The 22,112-nt window shown below is 52.4% G+C and overlaps 2 protein-coding genes across 3 annotated transcripts in view; one reads left to right on the forward strand and one right to left on the reverse strand.

The window, feature by feature from the left end:
- The window catches only part of LOC135975277 (uncharacterized), a 259,450-nt gene that overhangs the window by 83,269 nt on the left and 154,069 nt on the right, over positions 1–22,112 (reverse strand). The window lies entirely within an intron of this gene.
- On the forward strand, positions 12,025–14,092 carry LOC101946645 (ribonuclease). Its single transcript, XM_005311787.4, is given in 3 exon segments — positions 12,025–12,164; positions 13,497–13,915; positions 13,917–14,092. Coding segments are annotated over 2 exon segments (432 nt in total). The 5' UTR covers positions 12,025–12,164; positions 13,497–13,519; the 3' UTR covers positions 13,953–14,092.

Consider the following 22,112-nt stretch of genomic DNA (forward strand, 5'->3'; position numbering starts at 1 on the left):
CCCACCTCCACCGCCAAGAGCCCTGTGGATATTTGGGGGGGTGGGGCTGGAGACAGTGGAGAGTGTAATGGTCCCTCGCTCTCCACTTGGCCTCACTACAGCCCCCTCTGAGCCCCTCTAATAGCCCTGGTATATGGCTACTCCAAATCAGCCGCCAGTGATCACCTCAATGCTCCACCCCGGGGAAACTTTCCCCTTCAGTTTCACAAATATTATTCAGAGTGCAGCCTGCTATGACCAAGAGCATATTTCCCTTGTTGACGTCTAACTTGCCATAAAGGCAGTGCCAGCGACCATTTAATCTGCCAAATGCACATTCAGTGGTCATTCTCCACCATTCTTCAGCCTGTTGTTGAAGTTTACTTGCTGCTATCAAGGTTTTCAGTGTAAGAGCCATGGGAGTAAGGGGTAGGCTGGGTCTCCCAGGCTCACTGTGGGCATTTCAACATCCCCCATTGGAATCTTCTGGTCCGGAAAGAAAGTCCCTGCTTGCAGCTTTCTGTACAGGCCAGTGTTCCTGAAGATGTGCCACCCCACACTGATGTCAGTGAAATGGTCCCAGTGATCCACAAGCACCTGCAATACCATAGAGAAGTAGCCCTTTCTCTTGATGTACTCTATTGCAAGATGCTCCAGGGCCAAAATTGGAATATGTGTGCCATCTATCACCCCCCTGCAGTTAGGGAATCCCATTGCCACAAAGCCATCCACAATTTCTCACACACTTCCCAGAATCACAGTCCTTCATAGCAGGATGCAAGTAATGGCCATGCACACTTGTGTGAATGCAACCCCCGTGGTGGACTTCCCAACTCCAAACTGATTCATGATTGACCGGTAGCAGTCTGGAGTTGCCAACTTCCACACAGCGATTGCTACGTGCTTCTCCACTGAGAGGGCAGCTCTCATTTTGGTGTCCTTGTGCCTCAGAATTGGGGCGGGCTCTGCACACGGATTTACAATGGCGCCACTGGCGCCGGACCCACGGTCGAAAGGGGCCCTGGCGCGCTCTTCATCCGGCCCCCGCTCTCTCCTGAGGGGTCAGAGAAGCTTGATGCTGCGGGCTGCTACGGCTCCGTGGTAGCCTCTGCCGGCAGCCTGGCTCCTGCCCCGCCCCTTCCCCCAGCGTGCTACATTCCCTGCCCCCCCCCCGCCACCGGTCAGCTGGATCAGCCTTGCCGGCAGGAGGGAAGAGGAGGGAGCAGCAGCACGCCGCTCTAGGGAGGAGGAGGAGAAGAGGCGGGGGTGAGGCCTCTTCCCCACCTCTTTCCCCAGCATGCTACATTCCCCCCCTCCCTGCCTGCTGCATATCAGCTGGATCAGCTCCTTGCCGGCAGGAGGGGGGAGGAGGAGCGAGCCACAGCACGCCCCTCCAGAGAGGAGGAGGAGAAGAGGCGGGGATGAGGCCTTGGGAAGGGGCTGGAATTGGGGCATACCCCCTCCAGCCCCCTGCGTGAGCACCCCCACAACCCTAGCCCACCCCCGCAGCCCACTGCCCACCCTAACCCCTGCACCTCCCAGCCCCCTGCACCCCCTCACATACCCCGAGCCCCCTGCCTTGACTCCTGCAACCCCCACACACCCAGCCCCCTGCACTGCCTCACACACATTCAGCCCCCTGTCCTGACCCTTGCACTCCCCTCACACCTACCCAGCTCCCTGGCCTGACTCTTTCACCCCCCTATACACCCCCAGCCCCCTGCACCCCCTCACAGCTCCCCAGTCCCCTGCACCCCACTCACACACCCCCAGCCCCTGCCCTGATTTCTGCACCCCCTACACACCCCCAGCCCCCTGCACCCCCTCATAGACTCATAGACTTTAAGGTCAGAAGGGACCATTATGATCATCTGGTCTGACCCCCTGCATGCTGCAGGCCACAAAACTGTCCCTACCCTTTCCTTGACTCTGCTGATGAAGTCCCCAAATCCTGTGTCTTAGTGACTTCAATTGGCAGAGAACCCTCCTGCTAGTGATCCCTGCCCCATGCTGCGGAGGAAGGCGAAAAACCTCCAGGGCCTCAGCCAATCTACCCTGGAGGAAAATTCCTTCCCGACCCCAAATATGGCGATCAGTAAGACCCCGAGCATGTAGGCAAGAGTCTCCAGCCTAACCCTTGTTAGCCATTATACTGTTTGCCTACCATTGCTTGGTATTCCTCAGCTAATATGTTTTACCATTAAACCACTCACACACCCTGAGCCCCCTGCCCTGACCCTGCACTCCCCTCACACCTCCTCAGCACCCCCTCACACACACCCAGCCCCCTTCCCTGACCCCTGCACCCCCCACACCTCCCCAGCTCCTGCCCTGACTCCTGCATCCCCCTCACACCTCCCAAGCCCCCTGCACCCCCCTTTCATCCCTCACACACTCCCAGCCCCCAGCCCTGACCCCTGCACCCCCTACACCTCCCCAGCCCCCAGCCCTGACTCCTGGGCGCCAAGATTTGGGGGTGCCAAAAAGCGGTGCCCAACATTTTTTTTTACACTACAGTGGAGTCACATCTTACACAGGGGTTAGGTTCTAAAGAGGAAAGAGGAAAATCGTGTATTGTGAAAATTACCCTAAAGTACAGTATACACTAGAACAGGGGTCCTCAACCTACGGCACGCATGCCACAACCTACGGCATGCAAGCTGATTTTCTTTTAATGGCAGGCTGCAGGTCCCAGCTGCCGCTGAGCCTGCTGCCGACCTGGGGTTCTGTTCACTCAGCTGGCAGCGGACTGAGCAGGGCCAGCAGTAGGTCAGTTCCTGCCAGCTGGGGTCCCAACTGTCAGCCCCGCTCAGCCCGCTCAGCCTACTGGGGTCCCAGCCAGCTCCGCTCAGCCTCCTGCCAGCCTGGGTGAACAGTCTGGGGTTCCGTTCACCCAGGGTTCCATCCACCGGCCTGGGGTTCCGTTCACCCAGGCCATCAGGAGGCTGAGCAGAGCCGGCAGCTGGGACCTCGGCTGGCAGTGGGCTGAGGTCCCAGTCGCCGGCCCCGCTCAGCCCGCTACCAGTTTGGGGTTCTGGCTGCCAGCCCCTTGCCAATCAGGGTCCTGGCCACCGGCCCCGCTCAGCCTCCTGCTGGCCTGGGGTTCCGTTAACCCAGGCCACCAGGAGGCTGAGCGGATCCGGCAGCCAGGACCCTGGCTGGCAGTGGGCTGAGCAGGCTGAGCGGGGCCAGTGGCTGGGACCCCGGCTAGCAGGAGCCAGCGTACAGAACCCCAGACTGGCAACGGGCTGAGCAGCTCAGCCTGCTGCCTGTCTGGGGTCCCGGCCGCCGGCCCTACTCAGCCCGCTGACGATCTGGGGTTCTGGCTGGCGGCCCCTTGCCAGCCAGGGTCTCAGCCACCAGCCCTGCTCAGCTTCCTGCCGGCCTAGGTGAATGGCAGCAGGCTGAGCGGAGTCGCCGGCTGGGACCCCGGCTGGCAGCTGAGTGAACGGAACCCCAGGCCGGCAGCAGGCTCAGTGGTGGCCGGGACCCGCAGCCTGCCAAAAAAAAAAATCAGCTTGCGTGCCACCTTCGGGCAGCCCCCGTGCCTACGGATCCTGCGCCACCGGAGCAGAGCAGCTGGAGCCGGGGAGGAGAAGTGCCCAGCCGGCGGCTGGGGTCTGGAGGCACGGGGGCTGCCCGAAGCCGATAGCGCTGGCTCGGGCAGCTTGGCTCTTAAACAGAGCTGAAGTCTGAGTCCGGGGAGGAGCAGAGTAGCTGGAGCCGGGGAGGAGAAGTGCCCGGCCGGGGGCGCAGGGTCCGGAGGCATAGGGGCTGCCCGAAGCCCGAGTGCTATCGGCTTCATGGTTTGCCGGGCAGCCTCCAGACCCTGCGCCCCCGGCAGGGCGCTTCTCCTCCCGGGCTCCAGCTGCGCTGGGGAAGCGCCGGCTGGGGGCGCAGGGTCTGGAGGCTGCCCGGCAAACCGTAAAGCCGGTTGCGCTCGGGCAGCCCTTTTCGCGTGGCTGGGAGGGAGGAGGGGGAGTTAGGGCGGGGACTTTGGGGAAGGGGCGGGGAAAGGGCGGAGTTGGGGCGGGGCCGGGGTGGGGAAGGGGCGGGGTCGGGGTGGGAAAGGGGCGGGGCTAGGGCCTGTGGAGTGTCCTCTTTTTTTATTTTTTAAATATGGTAACCCTAACAAATATGTTTGGCACCGGGCCCACAGAAAGTTAATCCGGCCCTGGTTGGTATAAGCATGTGACTATTGCAGCCAGTGTGTGAGGGCCTAGGTTTAAATCCCTGATGGATGCAGGTTTTTTGCAAAGAGGAACAATATTGCAAATTGTCTCCAGCCTCTTCCTAAATGCAGAGAGAGAGAGAAGGAGCAGAGGGTTGTGGTCAAAGGAGCCCAGGGTCAGAGTGATTTAGAAAGTCCTCGGAGGGATACTTTTTGGAGGTCTCAATGGGGTGGCAGAGCTGGAGTGAATTAGAGAAACATAAAGGGGGTTCAGAACTGGAGTATCCCAGGGAAACAGAAGATGGGGTTGCATTAGAGAGTCCTGCTTCACAGGGTGACACCTTCCTCTCAAACTCTATGTTCACCCCTTGTCCTCTTCACACGAGGTTCTGTGAGTGGCTAATAGGTTTGGACATTGGCAGTGGTGGGCTTGGATGCTGTGACCCTAAAGAAATTGAAGCCTACAGCAACCACCTTAAAAGGCTCAGGTGTAAATCTAGGAATCCCAACTCCTGTTTCTTCCTGACCATCCTCAGTCAGTGACTAGCTCGTGATCTGAAGGATGAAGGTTTATATCTGTTGTGTGGGTTCTGATTTTGCGAGGGGAGTGGGGTCTACTGGGTTAAAGCAAGGGAGGATGGGAATCAGAACTCCTGGTTTTGAACCCTGTTCCTTGGAGAGGAGTGGGATCTGATTGGTTAGAAGAGAGTGGATGAAGATTCAGAACTCCTGGGTCCATTTCCCAATGCTTGGAGGGCAGTGGGATGTAATGTGTCAGAGCAGGCCCAGCGGTAGCAGTCAGGACTCGTGGGTTCTATTCCCGACACTAGAAAAAATGTTGAGCTTGGGCTTGCAAGCACAGAGACCCTCGTGGGAAAACCACAAAACATTTCCAGCACATTAATTACGTCTTCAGTGGCTTATGTTCTTACTATCCCCAATCTCACACAACAAGCCAGTGATTGCTATGCCAGTATCAGGTTTTATGAAGTGTAGGGAGCTCAGAGAGTTGCAGACTGAGGAGAAATGTTCAAAAACAATGAAAAGAACAATGAGAAATAACAGGTAATTGTGAGAAATATGAGGATTATCCATTATCAGATTGAATACACAATACCAGCGGGGTGAACTGATGGATAATCCTTAATTAAAGTATGGGGAGTTAGTTGGCTACTATGTGGCAGCAGGGAGTGCAAGATAGGTAGTTGCTGGCTTTAATATATAATGCAAAATATGGGCACCAGAGGGTGGGGGTGGGGAAGGAGCGGCTATACTGTATAATGGGCACTAGGGGCAGGAGAGAGTGAGGGTGCAAACACCTGAACAAAGTGACCAGTGTTTAGAGGTGGGAGAGGAACCAGATGCCAAGGCTGGTGTGGAAGCTGCTTGCTCTCTACACCCAGACTGCACCCAGTGCCTCCTCCACATAGAGCACAGGGAGCCTCTTCCAGCAGCCCATGACAATTTGCTTTGAAATCCCTCTCCCAGTATAAGAGAACATCTGCAATTTCGGGTCAGGCTTAAATAAACATTGGGTGATGGTGTCAAAATTTTTGCTCTTGCATAGGCCGCCCTGGATGGTATCCCACCCTCAAAGCAGATGTTGTTGATGGATGGGATGGATGCATGGATGAAGGTGTGGAGCAGATTCCAGTATATTTTTCGGGCCCTCATCATCTTTTCACAGTAGTCAGCAGGCATGGTGGCTGGGGATGTTGTATTGTCCACGTGGTTCTTATTGAATTTGTCATTCAGGTCCTCCCATGGCTGCCCGCTGGCCAGAGCCAGGCAGGCGACTAGCAGGATGAGGGGCAGCAGGAACACAGGGTGGAGTCTGCTTGGGACCATGACCGTGCCTGTCACTGGGTCGACCTGCAGTGGGGTGGGGGGGGATGGATGGAGATAGCGCGGGGTGGGGTTGGCTTCCTCCATGGAGCCTCCTGGGCCCAACCACCTCGAGTGATCACCTCCCATTGTATGAACCCAATTTTGCCAGGTGCTTCACAGACCCTGACTGAGATCAGGGCCCCTTCCTCTAACCTACTCTTCCCTACTCTCCTCCCAGTCCGAGGGATAGAATTCAGGTGTCCTGAGTTTCAGACTCTGGCCAAGATGGGACCGCCAATGGGCCAGCTGCTGCAAAGCCCCCTACTGAAATCAGCCCCCATCTGTAACCCACTGTTTCCCATTCCCCACCCAGAGGTGGAGGTTGAACCCAGGAGTCTTGTCTCCCAGCACCCTCCCCCCACAGCTCTAACCACTAGAACATGTTGCCTTTGACATCAGAAAGCCTTTGAAAAAGTCCCTCACCAAAGGCCTTTAAGCAATGTAAACAGTCATGGTATAAGAGGGAAGGTTCTCTCATGGATCAGTAACTGGTTAAACAATAGGAAACCAAGGATAGGAATAAATGATCAGTTTTCAGAATGGAGAGGTAAATAGCGGGATTGCCCAGGGATCTGTTGGGCACTGCTGTTCAACATATTCATAAATGATCTGGAAAAAGGTGTAAACAATGAGGTGGCAAAGTTTGCAGATGACATAAAAAAGCTAGTTAAGTCCAAAGCAGACTGTGAAGAGTTACTAAGGGATCTCACAACACTGGGTGAGTGGGTAACAAAGTAAGAGATGAAATTCAGTGTTGATCAATGCAAAGTAATGCACATTGGAAAACATAACCCCAACTATACATACAAAATGATGGGGTCTAAATTAGCTGTTACCACTCAAGAAAGAGATCTTGGAGTCAGTGTGAAGAGTTCTCTGAAAATATCTGCTCAATGTGCAGCAGCAGTCAAAAAAGCTAACAGAATGTTAGGAACCACTAGGACAGGGATAGATGTTTAAACAGTAACTATCGTAATGCCACTGTATAAATCCATGGTACACCCACATCTCGAATACTATGTGCATATCTGGTCGCCCCCATCTCAGAAATGATATATTGGAATTGGAAAAGGTACAGAAAAGGGCAACAAAAATGATAAGGAGTACTTGTGGCACCTTAGAGACTAACACATTTATTTGAGCTCAAATAAATTTGTTAGTCTCTAAGATGCCACAAGTACTCCTGTTCTTTTTGCAGCTACAGACTAACACGGCTCCTACTCTGAAACCTGTCAAAAATGATTAGGGGTATGGATCAGCTTCCTTAGGAGGAGAGACTAAAAACACTGGGATTGATCAGGTTGGAAAAGAGATGACTAAAGGAGCATATGATTGAGGTCTATACAATTATGAATGGGGCGGAGAAAATGAATAGGGAAGTGTTATTTCCCCTTAACATAACACAAGAACCAGGAGTCAACCCATGGAATTAATAGGCAGCAGGTTTAAAACAAATATTAAGAAATACGTCTTCACATAACACACAGTCAACCTGTGGAACTTGTTATCAGGGGATGCTGTGAAAGCCAAATGTATAACTGGGTTCAAAAAATAATTATTTAAGTTCATGGAGTATAGGTCCATCAATGGCTATTAGCCAAGATGGTCAGGGATGCAACCCCATGCTCTGGGTGTGCCTAAGCCCCTGACTGCCAGTTGCTGGGACTGGACACCAGGGAATGGATCACTCAACAATTGTCCTGTTCTGCCCATTACCTTTGAAACATCTGGCATTGGCCCCATCAGAAGACAGGCTCTTGGGTTAGGTGTATCATTCATCTGACCCAGTATGGCCATTCTTATGTTCTCCCTGAAAACGAACCCTGCAGTTACAATCCCATGTGACATTGTTTTCTCCTCTATCCCAGCTGGTGGAATCTCTTGCAGCTTACCCAAGTCTTGTTTTTTCCTTGTCATCAGAGTGATGGATCCCAGTCTCTTCTGAGCTGAACCGCACCTGATCCTCCTTCCCATCTTGGAGCAGGTTATATAGAGCCCAGCCGAATATGGAGTGGGAGGGGGAAACCCAATAAACAATTGGGTAAGGACAATTTCCTGAATCTGGCAATTAAAAACATTGGCATAGAAGGCAGGGCGTGGGTGGGGAACAAACAGCACATGTCCTGCTAGAGACCTGGGCTCCACATAAACATCTCAGGGTGCATCTACCCATCAAGTGAAGATGCGATTGTAGTGCGGGTAGGTAGAGCTGTTCCAGCTTTAACCTAGATAGTGTGGGCAACAATACTAGGTGGCACAGAATTCACTGTGGGGTAGCTGCCCCAGTACCAGTTCACCAGGAACAATGGTAAGGACTCTGGTTCCCGACCCATGCTACAGTACATGTCAACATGTCCCCACAGCTATTGTTACCCATGCCTCTTAGATTACAGCTAGTGTAGGAATGCTGCAATCACACCTTCATTTGCTGTGTAGATGCACCCTGAGTCCTGACCCACTGGCACCTTCCTAATACAGTCCTAGCCCAGAAACTAACAGCTCTGCCAGTGCCCCACAATCCTGACCCACAGCCCCTGCTATCCCAGCCCTGGGCCCTGTTGCAGTAATTTAGATGGCATATATGGGCCCAGACAGTTGATGGTGTTAACATGACCCTGTCACTGTCCAGGATTTAACAGTGTTAAATAAGGTTCGGGGTTTGGTCTCCAGAGCCCTAGACCTGCCCAGTCCCATGGCAAATGCACCATTAACAATCCTTTTAATCTTTCATTAAAGATACAGAAAAGATGGAAAAACATCTCCAACATATGAAATGTAAAGTATTAACTCCTTTATATGACTACACACCTTGTTCCCTTCCCCTCAGATCTGGTGACCCCATCTCAAAAAGATATATTGGAATTGGAAAAGTTTCAGAAAAGGGCAACAAAAATGATTAGGGGTGTGGAACAGCTTCCATATGAGGAGAGATTAATAAGACTGTTTTCAGAGTAGCAGCCATGTTAGTCTGTATCCGCAAAAAGAACAGGAGTACTTGTGGCACCTCAGAGACTAACAAACTTATTTGAGCATAAACTGTCATGGGCTACAGCCCACTTCATCGGATGCATGCAGTGGAAAATACAGTAGGAAGATATATATATACACAGAGAACATGAAACAATGAGTGAGCTCACCTTAACTGATCACTCTCGTTAGAGTGTGTATGATAACACCCATTGTTTCATGTTCACAGACTGGACATCTTCCTAGTCTGGGCACAATCCTTTCCCCTGGTACAGTCCTTGTTCCAGCTCAGGTGGTAGCTAGGGGATTTCTCATGACTTCAGCCTCATAGATTCATAGATTTTAGGACTGGAAGGGACCTCGAGAGGTCATCGAGTCCAGTCCCCTGCCCACATGGCAGGACCAAATACTGTCTAGACCATCCCTGATAGACATTTATCTAACCTACTCTTAAAACCACCATTAATGGCCCACACTTTGCATAAATACAATAGGACCTCAGAGTTATATTTCATATTTCTAGTTTCAGGTACAAGATTGATACATACATACAAATATGATGACCACATTCAGTAGTTTATAAGCTTTGTAATGATACCTTTCAAGACACCTTTTGCATGAAGCATATTCCAGTTACATTGTATTCACACTTATTAGCATATTTTCATAAAATCATATAGAGAGCAACGTCACACTGACCTCCCCACGCCATGCTCCATTGCCTCCATGGGGGCCCACAAATATGTTTGGCGCTATGCCCACAAAAGGTTAATCCGGCCCTGCTGCACACAGTTCCAGGAAGGTGACTTTGCACGTCCAAAAGTTTTGAAATCACTGCTCATCATCCAAGACCTGCATAATGATGCGATCCCACCACTCAGTGCTTGTTTCCTGAGCCCAATAGCGACAGTCCATCATGTGCAGCTGCTTCGTGAATGCCAAAAGTAATCTGGCGTTGTTTTTTTCCATGGCACTCAGCAAGGCAGGCACGGTGGATTCTTGTTCAGGTTTGCAGCTCATGAAATACTGCATGATCAGCTGTGTTGTGTTCATAACACTTATCACAAGACTGGTGAGCAGTGCAGGATCCATGCTTTCAGGCAGAGATGCTGGGTGTACAGTTTACAGGGGCTGTTGAAAAACGGCACAAAATGTAGTCGGAACCAATGGAATGATGGGACAGAAAAAACTGCATCATGGGAGGGTGAGCCTACATCCGTGATGCACTGCAATCCATTCCCACAACTCCTAGCAGCAGAAGGTGAAGAGTTGCACAGTCGGATAGCTACCCATGGTTCACTGCTCTCTCTCTTGATGCTAGATCAACAACTGTGCACACGCTCCACCAACATGAGGAGTGTTGTGTGACCATGCACAAGCGATGCAATTATATCCATTGATGAATGTTGGCATAACTTGCATTATTTAACTCTGTGGTGTAGACATAGCCTCAGCGGGACTTGAGAGTGGGGTCAGTGGCCTCTGATGAACTTTCAAGTGGGGCGTAGTAGAAACCCCTTGACAGCTCCACATCATTGTGACGGGTTGGAACACAGAAACCCCCTGGGAGCTGTCACCTGATGTGCCAAGACTACTTCTGCTCCTCCTTTCCCTGACAGCTCGGGACTCCAGCACCCTGTCTTGCTGAGCCAGACACTCCTGTCTGCTCCAACAAAGACCCAGGGTCTGAATTACTTGCCCCAAAGCTGCAGGTTTACCTGAAAGCAGCTCACAGAAGTGTGCTTGTCTTTAGCACTCAGATGCCCAACTCCCAATGGGGTCTAAACCCAAATAAATCCGTTTTACCCTGTATAAAGCTTATGCGGGGTAAACTGTTCGCCCTCTATAACACTGATAAAGAGATATGCACAGTTGTTTGCTCCCCCAGGTATTAATACATACTCTGAGTTACTTAATAAGTAAAAAGTGATTTTATTAAATACAGAAAGTAGGATTTAAGTGGTTCCAAGCAGTAACAGACAGAACAAAGTAAGTCACCAAGCAAAATAAAATAAAATGCACAAATTTATGTCTAATCAAACTGAATACAGATAATCTCACCCTCAGAGATGCTTCAGTAAGTTTTTTTCTCAGACTGGACACCTTCCAGGCCTGGGCACAATTCTTTCCCCTGGTACAGCTCTTGTTCCAGCTCAGGTGGTAGCTAGGGGATTCTTCATGATGGCTCCTCTCCCTCCCTTTGTTCTGTTCCACTCCTTTATATATCTTTTGCATAAGGTGGGAATCCTTTGTCTCTCTCTGGGTTTCCACCCCCCACACACTGGAAAAGCACCAGGTTAAAGATGGATTCCAGTTCATGTGACATGATCACATGTCACTGTAAGACCCCATGCCTTCATTCCTCCCAGCCTGACTCACAGGAAGGCTTGCCTGCAAACTGAGCCCCAGTCAATTGTTCTGGTTGATGGGAGCCATAAAGATGCCAAACCACCATTAATGGCCCACACTTTGCATAATTACAATAGGCCCTCAGAGTTATATTTCATATTTCTAGTCCCAGATACAAGAGTTATACATTTATACAAATAAGATGATCACACTCAGTAGATTATAAGATTTGTACTGATACCATACAAGAGACCTTTTGCATGAAGCATATTCCAGTTACATTATATTCACTCATTAACATATTTTTATAAAACCATATAGACTGCACAACGTCACAATCATAACACCCCCTTAGCCCCATACATCTGGGAGTGCTTCATCCTTTCCCGCATTTCCCATCCCACTTCGCTCTGGCCCCTGTTCTCTTCTCCCCAGGCCCTCAGGCTCACTCCCTTCCCTGTCTGGGGTGCTGGGAATGAGGCGCAGCAGCATTGCTGGGGGAGCCCAGGCCTGGGCTAGCAGGGACTGTGCGTTGGAATTAAGGGGCATTGGCAGAACTGTTTGAAGCCAACACACCTGTCATTTCTCCACTCCCCCAGCCCACCTGACAGGTTATTTGCTTTTACTCCCAGTTCATAGGAACTTCTCGTGACCAGCTCTGTTTGCTGAATGTCACCTTCCGTATCTCACTGGCCACCTGCACATCTGGGCTCCATATAATGCAGACTAGAGCAGGAGGAGGCTCAGTGGCTTTCCTTTCAGCAGGGATCTGGATCCATCTCTCAGACAGGAACCCCAGCACAAGGACAAGGTGAGTCGATGACCCAGCTGGGGTCAGGTGAGGAGTGTCATCAATGTTCAGCGTGAGGGTCAGCTGATGTTCTCCTGAATTCAAGTGGCTAAAGCTGGAGCAGCTGGGACCCAGGACTTCTGGTTGCTATCTCCAGCTCTGGGAGGAGAATGGGGTCTAATGGGTTAGATCATTGGGGGGGCTGGAAATCAGGACTCCTGCTTGAAGGGAAGAACATGTCACCTACAGATTTGAGCAGAGGGCTCAGCAGACCCCACTGTGGCTCTGCTGAGTACTAGAGCAGAAGTTTCCACCAGTTTAGATCTTACCTGTGAGCTGCAGAATTTCAAAAAGCAAAGCGAGTGAGAGGGGTTGGGTCAGTTCACATAGAGAGGGAAGCTCAGGCTATTGGCTCATTTTAAATTATTTATTTAAAGGGGAATAAAATAAAGAGACTGGGCTGAGAGCACCTGGGGTCACATTCAGCATCCCATGTTGTGCAAAGCTGGGCTGACTGTCTGACCAGTGCTACTTGGGTCCCCTTGTTACCCAGGGTTTTCAGAACCCACAGCCAGGGTAACTTAACTGTTTCACTCCAGGCGGTGTCAGGAATAAATCAATAGGAACAGCAATTCTGTCTGATCAAGGATTAAATGGAAGTAAGTGCACTCTGCAGTGCATTAGATTTAAGCACACACAGACATAAGCAATAGGTTTAGAACATCCCAGATATTTACCTAACATCTGGAACAGTACTGAGTAATTAACAGCAGGTTTGTAGTGGCCAGTTGCTCACCCACCAGGGAGAAAAGGTGTCAGGAAAAATGTCTCTCAAGATGGCTTCAGAGCACTGCTCCAAAGTACACTCTAATCTTTTATAACTAACTTCTACAAAATACACGGGTCATAACGACCCCTACTGGATCATCACTTTTCCTAACTTTCAATAAACTTCTAATATCAGAGGAGCCCAGATTCAAGGTCTTCCATCCACCAAGGTTTTCAGTCTCACGTGTTTACTTGTCTGTCCCCTCCTCCCACTCTGATTAGCAGAAACTGCCAGCTAGATATGACCTTGCTTCTAAAAGCCTGTTTCCAAATTAACCCTTAACGGTATGTGGTGTTCTATTTCATTAATTCATGGTGACTGAATGCACATAATATGGCTGCAATTAGTTTGATCGCATTCTGGGGTACATACAACACTCAAATCCAGGGCAACAATTGTGGACCAATCTGCAAGGAGCTCACCGGAGGCAGGCGGGCTGGAGGAGATGAGCGGGTGGAGGGCCAGGGTGGAAACAGGTCCCCTCTGCCCCATATGTCCATCCCTCCCTTTCCCCCCCACTGCAGGGTGATCCAAAGGCAGAGGCACCATGGCCCAGAGGGGACACCACCTGATACTGCTGCTCGTCTGGCTGGCCACGTGGCTGACTCTGGCCAGGGGGGAGACGCGCTATGAGAAGTTCTTGAGGCAGCACGTCGATTACCCAAAGAGCAGTGCCCCGGACTCCAGGACCTACTGCAACCAGATGATGCAGCGCCGGGGCATGACCTCAGCGGTCTGCAAGTTCACCAACACCTTCGTCCATGCCAGTGCTACCACCATCACCACTGTCTGCGGCTCTGGGGGGACCCCGGCGAGTGGGGACCTGCAAGACAGCAAAGCCTCCTTCGCCCTCACCACCTGCCGGCTGCAGGGGGGATCACAGACACCGCCCTGCAACTACAATGCAGACACCAGCACCCAACGCATCCGCATCGCCTGTGTGGGGGGGGGTCCCTGTGCACTACGACAAATCAATATAGCCTGGGCCCATTGCACAGCACGCTCAGTTCCCCCAGCCCCTGCTCTGCTGCTGCCCCGAGTGTGATTATATTGCAGAGCCATCCCTTCTCCACCCCCTGCTGCTCCTTATGCCCATTATACAGTATAGCTGCCCTTTCCCACCCCCACCCTCTGCCACCCTAGTGCCCATTATACAGTATAGCCGCTCCTTCCCCACCCCCACCCTCTGCTGCCCCTAGTGCCCATTATACAGTATAGCTGCTTCTTCCCCACCCCCACCCTCTGCTTCCCCTAGTGCCCATTATACAGTATAGCTGCCCCTTCCCCATTCCTCAGCCCCTGCTGCCTCTAGTGGCCTGTATGTAATAATGTGAGCCGAATCTATGACCAAGACCCTGAGACGCTGCTGTGATACAATTAATACATCAATCATCATCATCATCATCATCATCATCATCATAAATGCAGCGTTTTCTGGGTTGGTGATGTGGCATAAAGATTCCACTAGGTGGAGCCCTGGATGCAGTTACTGGGCTGCCTCCTGCAATAAAACATGATTGCAAATGCAGGGTGGCTGGGTCTGCTGTTGTGCCGGACTTGATGCAGAGAAATCAGACTTTTCTCTCTCCCTCTTTCTTCCTGGCTGCAAGCTCCCCAACCGCAGAAGGGTGTGTGGGATGACGAGGGTGTGTTGGGAAATGATTTACAAGTCCATTCCCTTTTAGGGCTTCCCCTTGGCTTTGAGATAGTCTCAGCATAAGGGGACTGGCTGGCTCTGACGGGCAGGGAGTGGCGTAAAATGTGTGTGCCCCCTACAGATCCGGCCCTAGGTCATTGACACTGTATTTTAGTTTATAAGTCCCTATATAGCGAACAAACATTTGATAATGGACTCGTCAATCTAGTCGAGAAAAGTATAACAAGATCCAACGGCTGGAAGTTGAAGGTAGACAAATTCAGACTGGAAAGAAGGTGTAAATGTTTAACAGAGACGGCCAAGTGAGCCGGAAATGTGTGGAGGAGCAGGGGGCTCTGGCTCGCTCAGCCCCTATCCCCAGCATCCAGGCCCAGGTTGGGAGCGGAGGGAGTGGGCTGCTGCCACCTCCCCAGCTGGGCTTTCTCACAGGCAGCCGCGGGGCTGCACAGAGGCGGTGACCTTGAGTGGCCACCTTCAGGCAGTGTGAGAAGCAGCTCTGTCCCGACCCTTCTGCTCCCTGACTGGGCCCGTCTGCTGGGGACAGGGGCTGAGTGAGCCAGAAACGTGCCAGGGGGAGGGGCAGTGGGCAGACAGAGCCCATGCTCCCCCCCAAAAAACTTTGGCACAGAGAGAGTGGTGGCCCCAGGTTGAGCAGAAGTCGCTGGGAAAGTCCTTGGGAGCAGGGTCCCTCTGTTCAGCTGGAGGTAGGGGCATTGCCTGCAGCCCTCCCCTGAGGAGGTGTCTGTGGAGGCGCAGGAGCTCCGGGAAGACACTGGTGCTGTGAATCTCCCCAGGCCAGGGCCAGCCCCATCCACAGCCCAGCCCAGAGACATGTGCTCCCAGCGCTTGTGGCCCCAGCCCCCCAGGAGCTGGCATGATTGGCTGCCCTGGCCCAGGGGAGGTGGGGCAGGAAGGTTCCTCCCATATGTGACATATGTGGTGGTCACGGTGACCCCCCTTTACATTGTGCCCTCCCCCACCCCAGTATCAGCAGTCACGGGTCATCTCTGCAAGAGGGTAATTAACCATTGGCACAATCTACCAAGGGTTGTGGTGGATGCTCCATTGCTCACAATTTTTAATTCAAGATGGGATGTTTTTCTAAAAGCTCTGCTCCAGGAATTATTGGGGGGCAGGTCTCCTGCCTGTGTGATCCAGGAGGTCGGGCTAGATGGTCACAGTGGTCCCTTCTGGCCTTGGAATCGATGAATCTAGTGAGTACTGACTCCAATCTGGCCATAGAGCCTGCTGTGGGAGTTGGGGGTGATGGTCAGGAATGCGATATGGGGCGCTGCCCCTTTTGGGATGCCAGCTCCAGTCCTGCTCCATGGCATGGGTTCTTGCTGGCTATGAAGGGGATACAGGACCTTTCCCCTCTTGGTGACACCAATTTCTCTGTGGCCATAAGCTGGGTGGCTCAGTGGGGGTAGGGAAGGGGCTACAGGGTGTCACGGAGTGTGGGGGGACTCGGGGCACTGCACCCCCGGCTTCCTGCGATTCACCATGACTCTCAGCCAGCAAGTAAAGCAGAAGGTTTATTTAGATGACAGGAATACAGTCCAGGACAGGTCTTGCAGGCACAGACAACAGGACCCCCCTAGGTTGGGTCCATCTTGGGGTCTCAGGGCACCCCAGCCCCCTGGGAGGTCAGAGCCCCGTCTGCCTCCCAGCCATGTCACCAGCCAGCTCCTGAAAACTCTCCCCTCAGCGACCCCCCACCCCCCAGCCTTTGTTCAGTTTCCCGGGCAAATGTGTCACCTGGCCTCTAACCTCTTCCTGGGTTCTCATGTTACATGCTCAGGTATTCTCCGTCAGTCTCCCATCCCCCAATGCAGACTATCCTAGCCACACTCCCCTGTTAACATTCACAGACCACAGTAAGAACAGTCCCAGTTCATCACACAGGGATTTTTATCTCCGGAGTATCAGGTGCAATGTTGTAGGACAAAAGCCTAATGGGAAGAAATTGTCTCAAGTAAAATTGTGCTCCATTTTGTTTATTTTGCCTTATACTCCATTTTGCTAGCTTTGAATTAGCAAGAAGAAATTGTTCTGGGTTTATTCTTTACTGATTGTGTTAATGATTGTTTCTAGAAGGATAGACGTTTTATGGCTGTAATTGCCTTATTTACTGTTCATGTGAGTGAAGAACGTGTGGTGATTAACTGAGATAGGACAACTGGCCTGGATGGTCAAGGGAGTGGAATGATCCAGGATGGCAGACTGACGACCCTAAAGCAAAGGCACCCCCGAAGGACGAGATAAGGAGTTGAGCCAGAGGGACGAGATAAGAAACAGCTGCGGATCCTCCCGGTAACAACTCAAAATAATGCTAAACAGAGCAATCTTGAATCCCTCAGGCTTGACAGCTCCGGTGTGACACAGCAAGGTCCAGAGACTTGTATGGGAAGTTATCACTATAAAAGAAGGGTGTATGGCCATGGGACTTTGGGTTCGTTCTGAATCAACACCGGAGCTTCAAAAGCATTCGACAGAGCCCAGCTCCCCTCCCTCGTTGCAGTTTCAGCTGGCCACTGAAACTGAACAAGCAACACTAAGGATGTAACTATAAGATCCAGCTGCAGAACCTTTTTTTTTTTTGGGGGGGGGGTTATGAATGGAAGCATATGCTGATTTCAGTGCTTAAATTGTACTCTCAGTAAATGTGGTGTGTTCCCTTATCCCCTTTTAAAAGACTCTGTGTGCTTCTTCTAAGCATAACAATGTGGCTGCAGCTCAGCAGGGTCTGCCTGGCTGCAGATGTGAGTCTGGGAGGGGATCTGGGAGCATAAAGGTTTCATCTGAGGTCTGGCTCATCTGCTTGCAGCCAAAGTTTCCATGGGGCTGGAAGGGTCCCCGTGCCCCACAGCCACCTCTGGGGCTTTGTCCAGACAGGTTTGCAGTGCAGAGGCAGAGCTGGATTCTCCTGCCCCTGCTCCTTTCACCCCCTGCTCTGCAGCTCCCACAAACAGCAGGGCATTTATTCAGCCATCACCACAGCAGTGCCCCTTTGCCATGATACAGCATCCGGCGGCATCCATGCCAGGCACCTCCAAGCCCTTTACACAGACCGGGCCAGAATCGTCACCCCCTTCTCACAGGCGTGGGGAACCGAGGCAGAGACGGGAGATGGAAGAGGGCCCATGACGCTCAGTGCGGTCAACGTGAGAGGGAAATATTAATGGGGATGAGCCCTGCGACTCAGAGTGCTGAGCTGGTACATTGCGGGTTATGGGGACAGGGTGAAGCGCCTCGGGGTGGGGGTCACTTTTCACTGCCTTTGCCTGCGTGGACATCTAAAGGATTGCTGCAGGAGAACGGGGGGGATGCAAGTGGGGCAATTTGCCCCAGGCCCAGGGCCCCGCAGGGGCCCCGCGAACCCTGGCCCGGTGGCAGTCCGGGTCTTCGGCGGCATTTCGGCGGCAGGGGGCCCTTCAGTGCTGCCAAAGGCGCGGAGTGACTGAAGGGTCCCCCGCCGCCGAAATGCCAACAAGACCCAGACCGCCGCCGGGTGAGTACAAGCGCCGCAGCTCCCCCACTTTGCCCCAGGTCCCCTGAATCCTCTGGGAGGCCCTGCCATTGCCCCAGGCTGTATCATCTCTGGGGGGGGCATCTCGCCCAGCTGAGATCTTCCTGTCGAGGTGCCCTGGTCCCTTCGCAGCTCTCACAGCCTCCCGGGCTGCAGAAAGGTGTGTAGTGCCCCTGCCCCTTTCACTAGCCCAGTTCTGGGGCAGAGGCTCTATGTCTCCCCTCTCCTGCCCCTTTCATGGGCTCCTGACTGCCCCACCCACAGTTCCCCAGGGCCCAGCCCGCTTTCCAGGGGCATGGAGTGGCTGAGAGGAGCGGAGAGTGGGTGTTCGGGGGGGTCAAAGCAACAGGGGGATGTGATGGACACTCAGCGCAATCAGCACAGTGGAAGGGGTGCTGGAGGAGGAGGGGTTGGGGAGTCACAGCAGCTGTGTGGACATGGGGGTCGGAGCAGAGCGGGCGAGTGTTGGAACAAAGCCGGGGTGAGCGGGGTGGAAAGGCCGGGGTGAGAGAGGTGCAGTGGGAGTTGTTGGAGGGGCTTCAGCTCTGTCCCTCACCCAATACCTCCACATCCATCCATCTGAGGTTTCTGGCCATTAGCCACATTTCCCAGATGGGAAACTGAGTCACAGAGTGTCAAAGGGCTTGTCTACATGGGACATTACACTGCCCCCTGTGCCCCTCCATGTTCTGCATGGCACACCCAGGGGAAGCTCTCACAACCCTGGGGCCAAGGGCTGAGGAAAGTGGAACGGGGGCGGGGGGGAAGGGGGGACATGAAAAGCCTTCCAGCCAAGCCCTTTGAGAGATGGTGGATGAGACGGAATAATGGAACATCCCATCTGAGCCGAGAGCCTGCGGCAGGGAGTGACTGGGCCCAGTCAAACAAAACATTCCTGGGTTCTAGCCCCCGGCTCTGGCAGGGAAGTGGGGGTCTAGTGGTTAGAGCAGGGGGGCTGGAAGCCAGGACTCCTGGGTCCTCTCCAGGCTCTAGGAGGGGAGTAGGCCCTAGTGGATTAGACCAAGGGGGGGCTGGGAGGTGGGACTCCTGGGTTCTCTCCCCAGCTCTGAGAGGGAAGTGGGGTCTAGTGGTTAGAGCAGCAGGGGCTGGGTGCCAGGACAATGGACACCTTAAGGAAGCCTCATGAGAAAAGAAAGCTACTCCCAGCAGGAGCTGGCAAAGGGAGCAGAGGGTCCTGGGGAGAGGCAGAGCCCCTGGGAAATGGGCTGAGAAGGCTTCGAAGGGGAGGTCTCCTCAGGGGGCAGCTAGTGTGGGGGACCACCAGGAAAAGAAACTGAGTTAGGATGCTCCCAGGAGGGAGCTGCTTTGAAAGGGAGGCGCTATGCACCCCAAGTCCCAGGGGAACCTGCTCTTGCCACCGGCAGAAGGATATCACCGGGGAGCAGCGCCAGAGCAGAGGGAAGGTCCATGCAGTTTGACCCCAGCAGGAGGGTCTCTTCACCAGCTAGGGGCAAGAGGCCCTGACTTCAGAAGGGTACTCTTTGCCACTGGGGCTGGCCAGTAAAGCACCTGGACATACGTGAGGTTAATGGACTAAGGTTAACTCGGCCCCCTCACTCTCCAGCTGGAGATGCTGGGGCAAAGGCCTATCTGAAAAACGCCTTCGGGTTAAAGAAACTAGGCTCTGCTCAATATACGTAAGAATCATTGGACTTATTGAAAATCCACCAGAGCAAATGAGGCAGAGATGGAATGACAATGTTGCACTGGGCCACCAGGGGGAGCTCCAGGGGTGAAGGCCACCATTCTGCTTCTCTTTCCATAACTCCATGAAAAGAGGAAAACTACGGTTGCCAATTTTGGTCAGACATATTCCCGGAGGTAGGAGCACCCTGCTCTGAGCTCATCTGGGACAGGAAAGACGAGACTAGCTTAGTTATCCTGGGGCAGTGTCTTGTGCTGCAAGAGTCAGGACTTCTAGGTTCAATTCCTGACTCTGCACGTGGGGCAAGGCACGTCCCTTCTCTGTGCCTCGGTTTCCCATTCTGCACAATGGGGTTGCAGTAACAGTCTCTTTCCCAATGTAGGGCCTGATCCACAGCCAGGGAAAGACTCCAGTTGGTTGCAATGGGTCTGGGATAAGGCCCATAATTTGCAAAGCCAGGCAGTGTGGGCTAGAGGAGAGGGAATGGGGCTGGGATCCAGGACACGTGGGTTCTGTTCCCAGTTCTGGCCTGTTGTGTGACCTTAGCCCTGATGCTTTGCTGCCAATGCCTCAGTTTCCCCTCCCAACCTTTCTCTCTATGTGCACTGGAAGCTCTTCAGGGCAGGGGTTGTCTCTTACTCTGACTGTGCAGTGCCCTGTACAATGAGGGCCCTGATCTCAGTTGCAGCCCCTAGGTGTTCCCAGAGCACCAATGTGACAATGTGGTTCTGGCGGAATCCAACTGAGAGTGCCAACTTAGGACAAATTGCTCAAACAGGGCAGTTACAGCCAAAGGCTGGGGTTTTTCCACCTCTAAGGCAAACCAGACTAGCCAGACTAAGAGGACTTCAGTCTCACCCCACTGGCTAACCGCAAGTCTCACAAGCAATTTCCTTAGACACTCCAGTTTCCCAGTATCACCACCAGTACCACTCGTTATGGGGACAAATGGTTATGAAAACCAATACCCCAGTAAAAGAAAAAAAGGTTCTCCTGATCCCAAAGGACCAAGCCCCAGACCCAGGTCAATATACAGATCAGATCTTACCCACAAATCACGCTGTTGCCAATCCTTTAGAATCTAAAATCTAAAGGTTTATTGATAAAAGAAGAAAAATAGAGATGAGAGTTAGGATCGGTTAAATGGAATCAATTACATACAGTAATGGCAAAGTTCTTGGTTCAGGCTTGCAGCAGCGATAGAATAAACTGCAGGTTCAAATCAAGTCTCTGGAATACATCCCCCGCTGGGATGGGTCCTCAGTCCTTTGTTCAGAGCTTCGGTTTGTAGCAAAGTCTCTCCAGAGGTAAGAAGCAGGATTGAAGACAAAATGGAGATGAGGCATCAGCCTTATATAGTCTTTTCCAGGTGTAAGAACATCTCTTTGTTCTTACTGTGGAAAATTACAGCAAAATGGAGGCTGGAGTCACATGGGCCAGTCCCTGCATACTTTGCTGAGTCTGAAGGCATATTTGCCTTCTCTCAATGGGTCCATTGTATAGCTGATGGTCCTTAATGGGCCATCAAGCAGGCTAGGCAGAGCTAATCCCAGTTTGTCTGGGATGTCACCCAGAAGCATAGCGTAAATTTGCCATACAGACAGTATAGAGCCAATATTCATAACTTCAACTACAAAACTGATACACACATATAGACAGCATAATCATAACCAGCAAACCATAACCCTGTCATAGACACCTCATTTGACCCCCTTTATACAAGATTTGGGTGCCACTACAGGACCTTGGTTGCAACAATGATCTATATGGTCCCAGTTTATGTCAATAACGTCACAACCAATAACCAATTCCTAGGAGATTAACAGGGTATCACAGGTGGCTCCGTGTCTACAGGGGGGAGAGAGTTCATTGCTGTGCTAGAGTCCCAGCGTTGCCTGTCATGACTGGGTCCCATGTGCTCGGTGCTGAACAAACACAACGCCAGGGACAAGCCTGGCAGCAGAGACCCTACAGTGTAACAGCCACCGGCAGAGAAAGTGGTGGGGATGGGGACAGAACATGGAGGCCAGAGACCATGGTGATGGGTGTCCCTGGCATGTTAGAGACAGGCATTGAGGCTGCTGGGTTGAATGGGGGGTAGAGGAAGGATGTGGAGGAATGGGAGGGGGCCATCGGTCAGGACTGAAGGGTGCTGGTAAAGCTGTGTTGGGGGCAGAGCTGAGGTAGGAGGATGCTGTGGGTAGGGACTGAGGGGCGTTGGCAGATCTTTGACACTTGACAGCAAATATTTACCAAACCTGGTGCCCACTTTTTATGGCCATTGACTG

Source organism: Chrysemys picta, chromosome 13 (genome assembly GCF_011386835.1).
Source record: "Chrysemys picta bellii isolate R12L10 chromosome 13, ASM1138683v2, whole genome shotgun sequence".
Taxonomy (NCBI): Eukaryota; Metazoa; Chordata; order Testudines; family Emydidae; genus Chrysemys; species Chrysemys picta.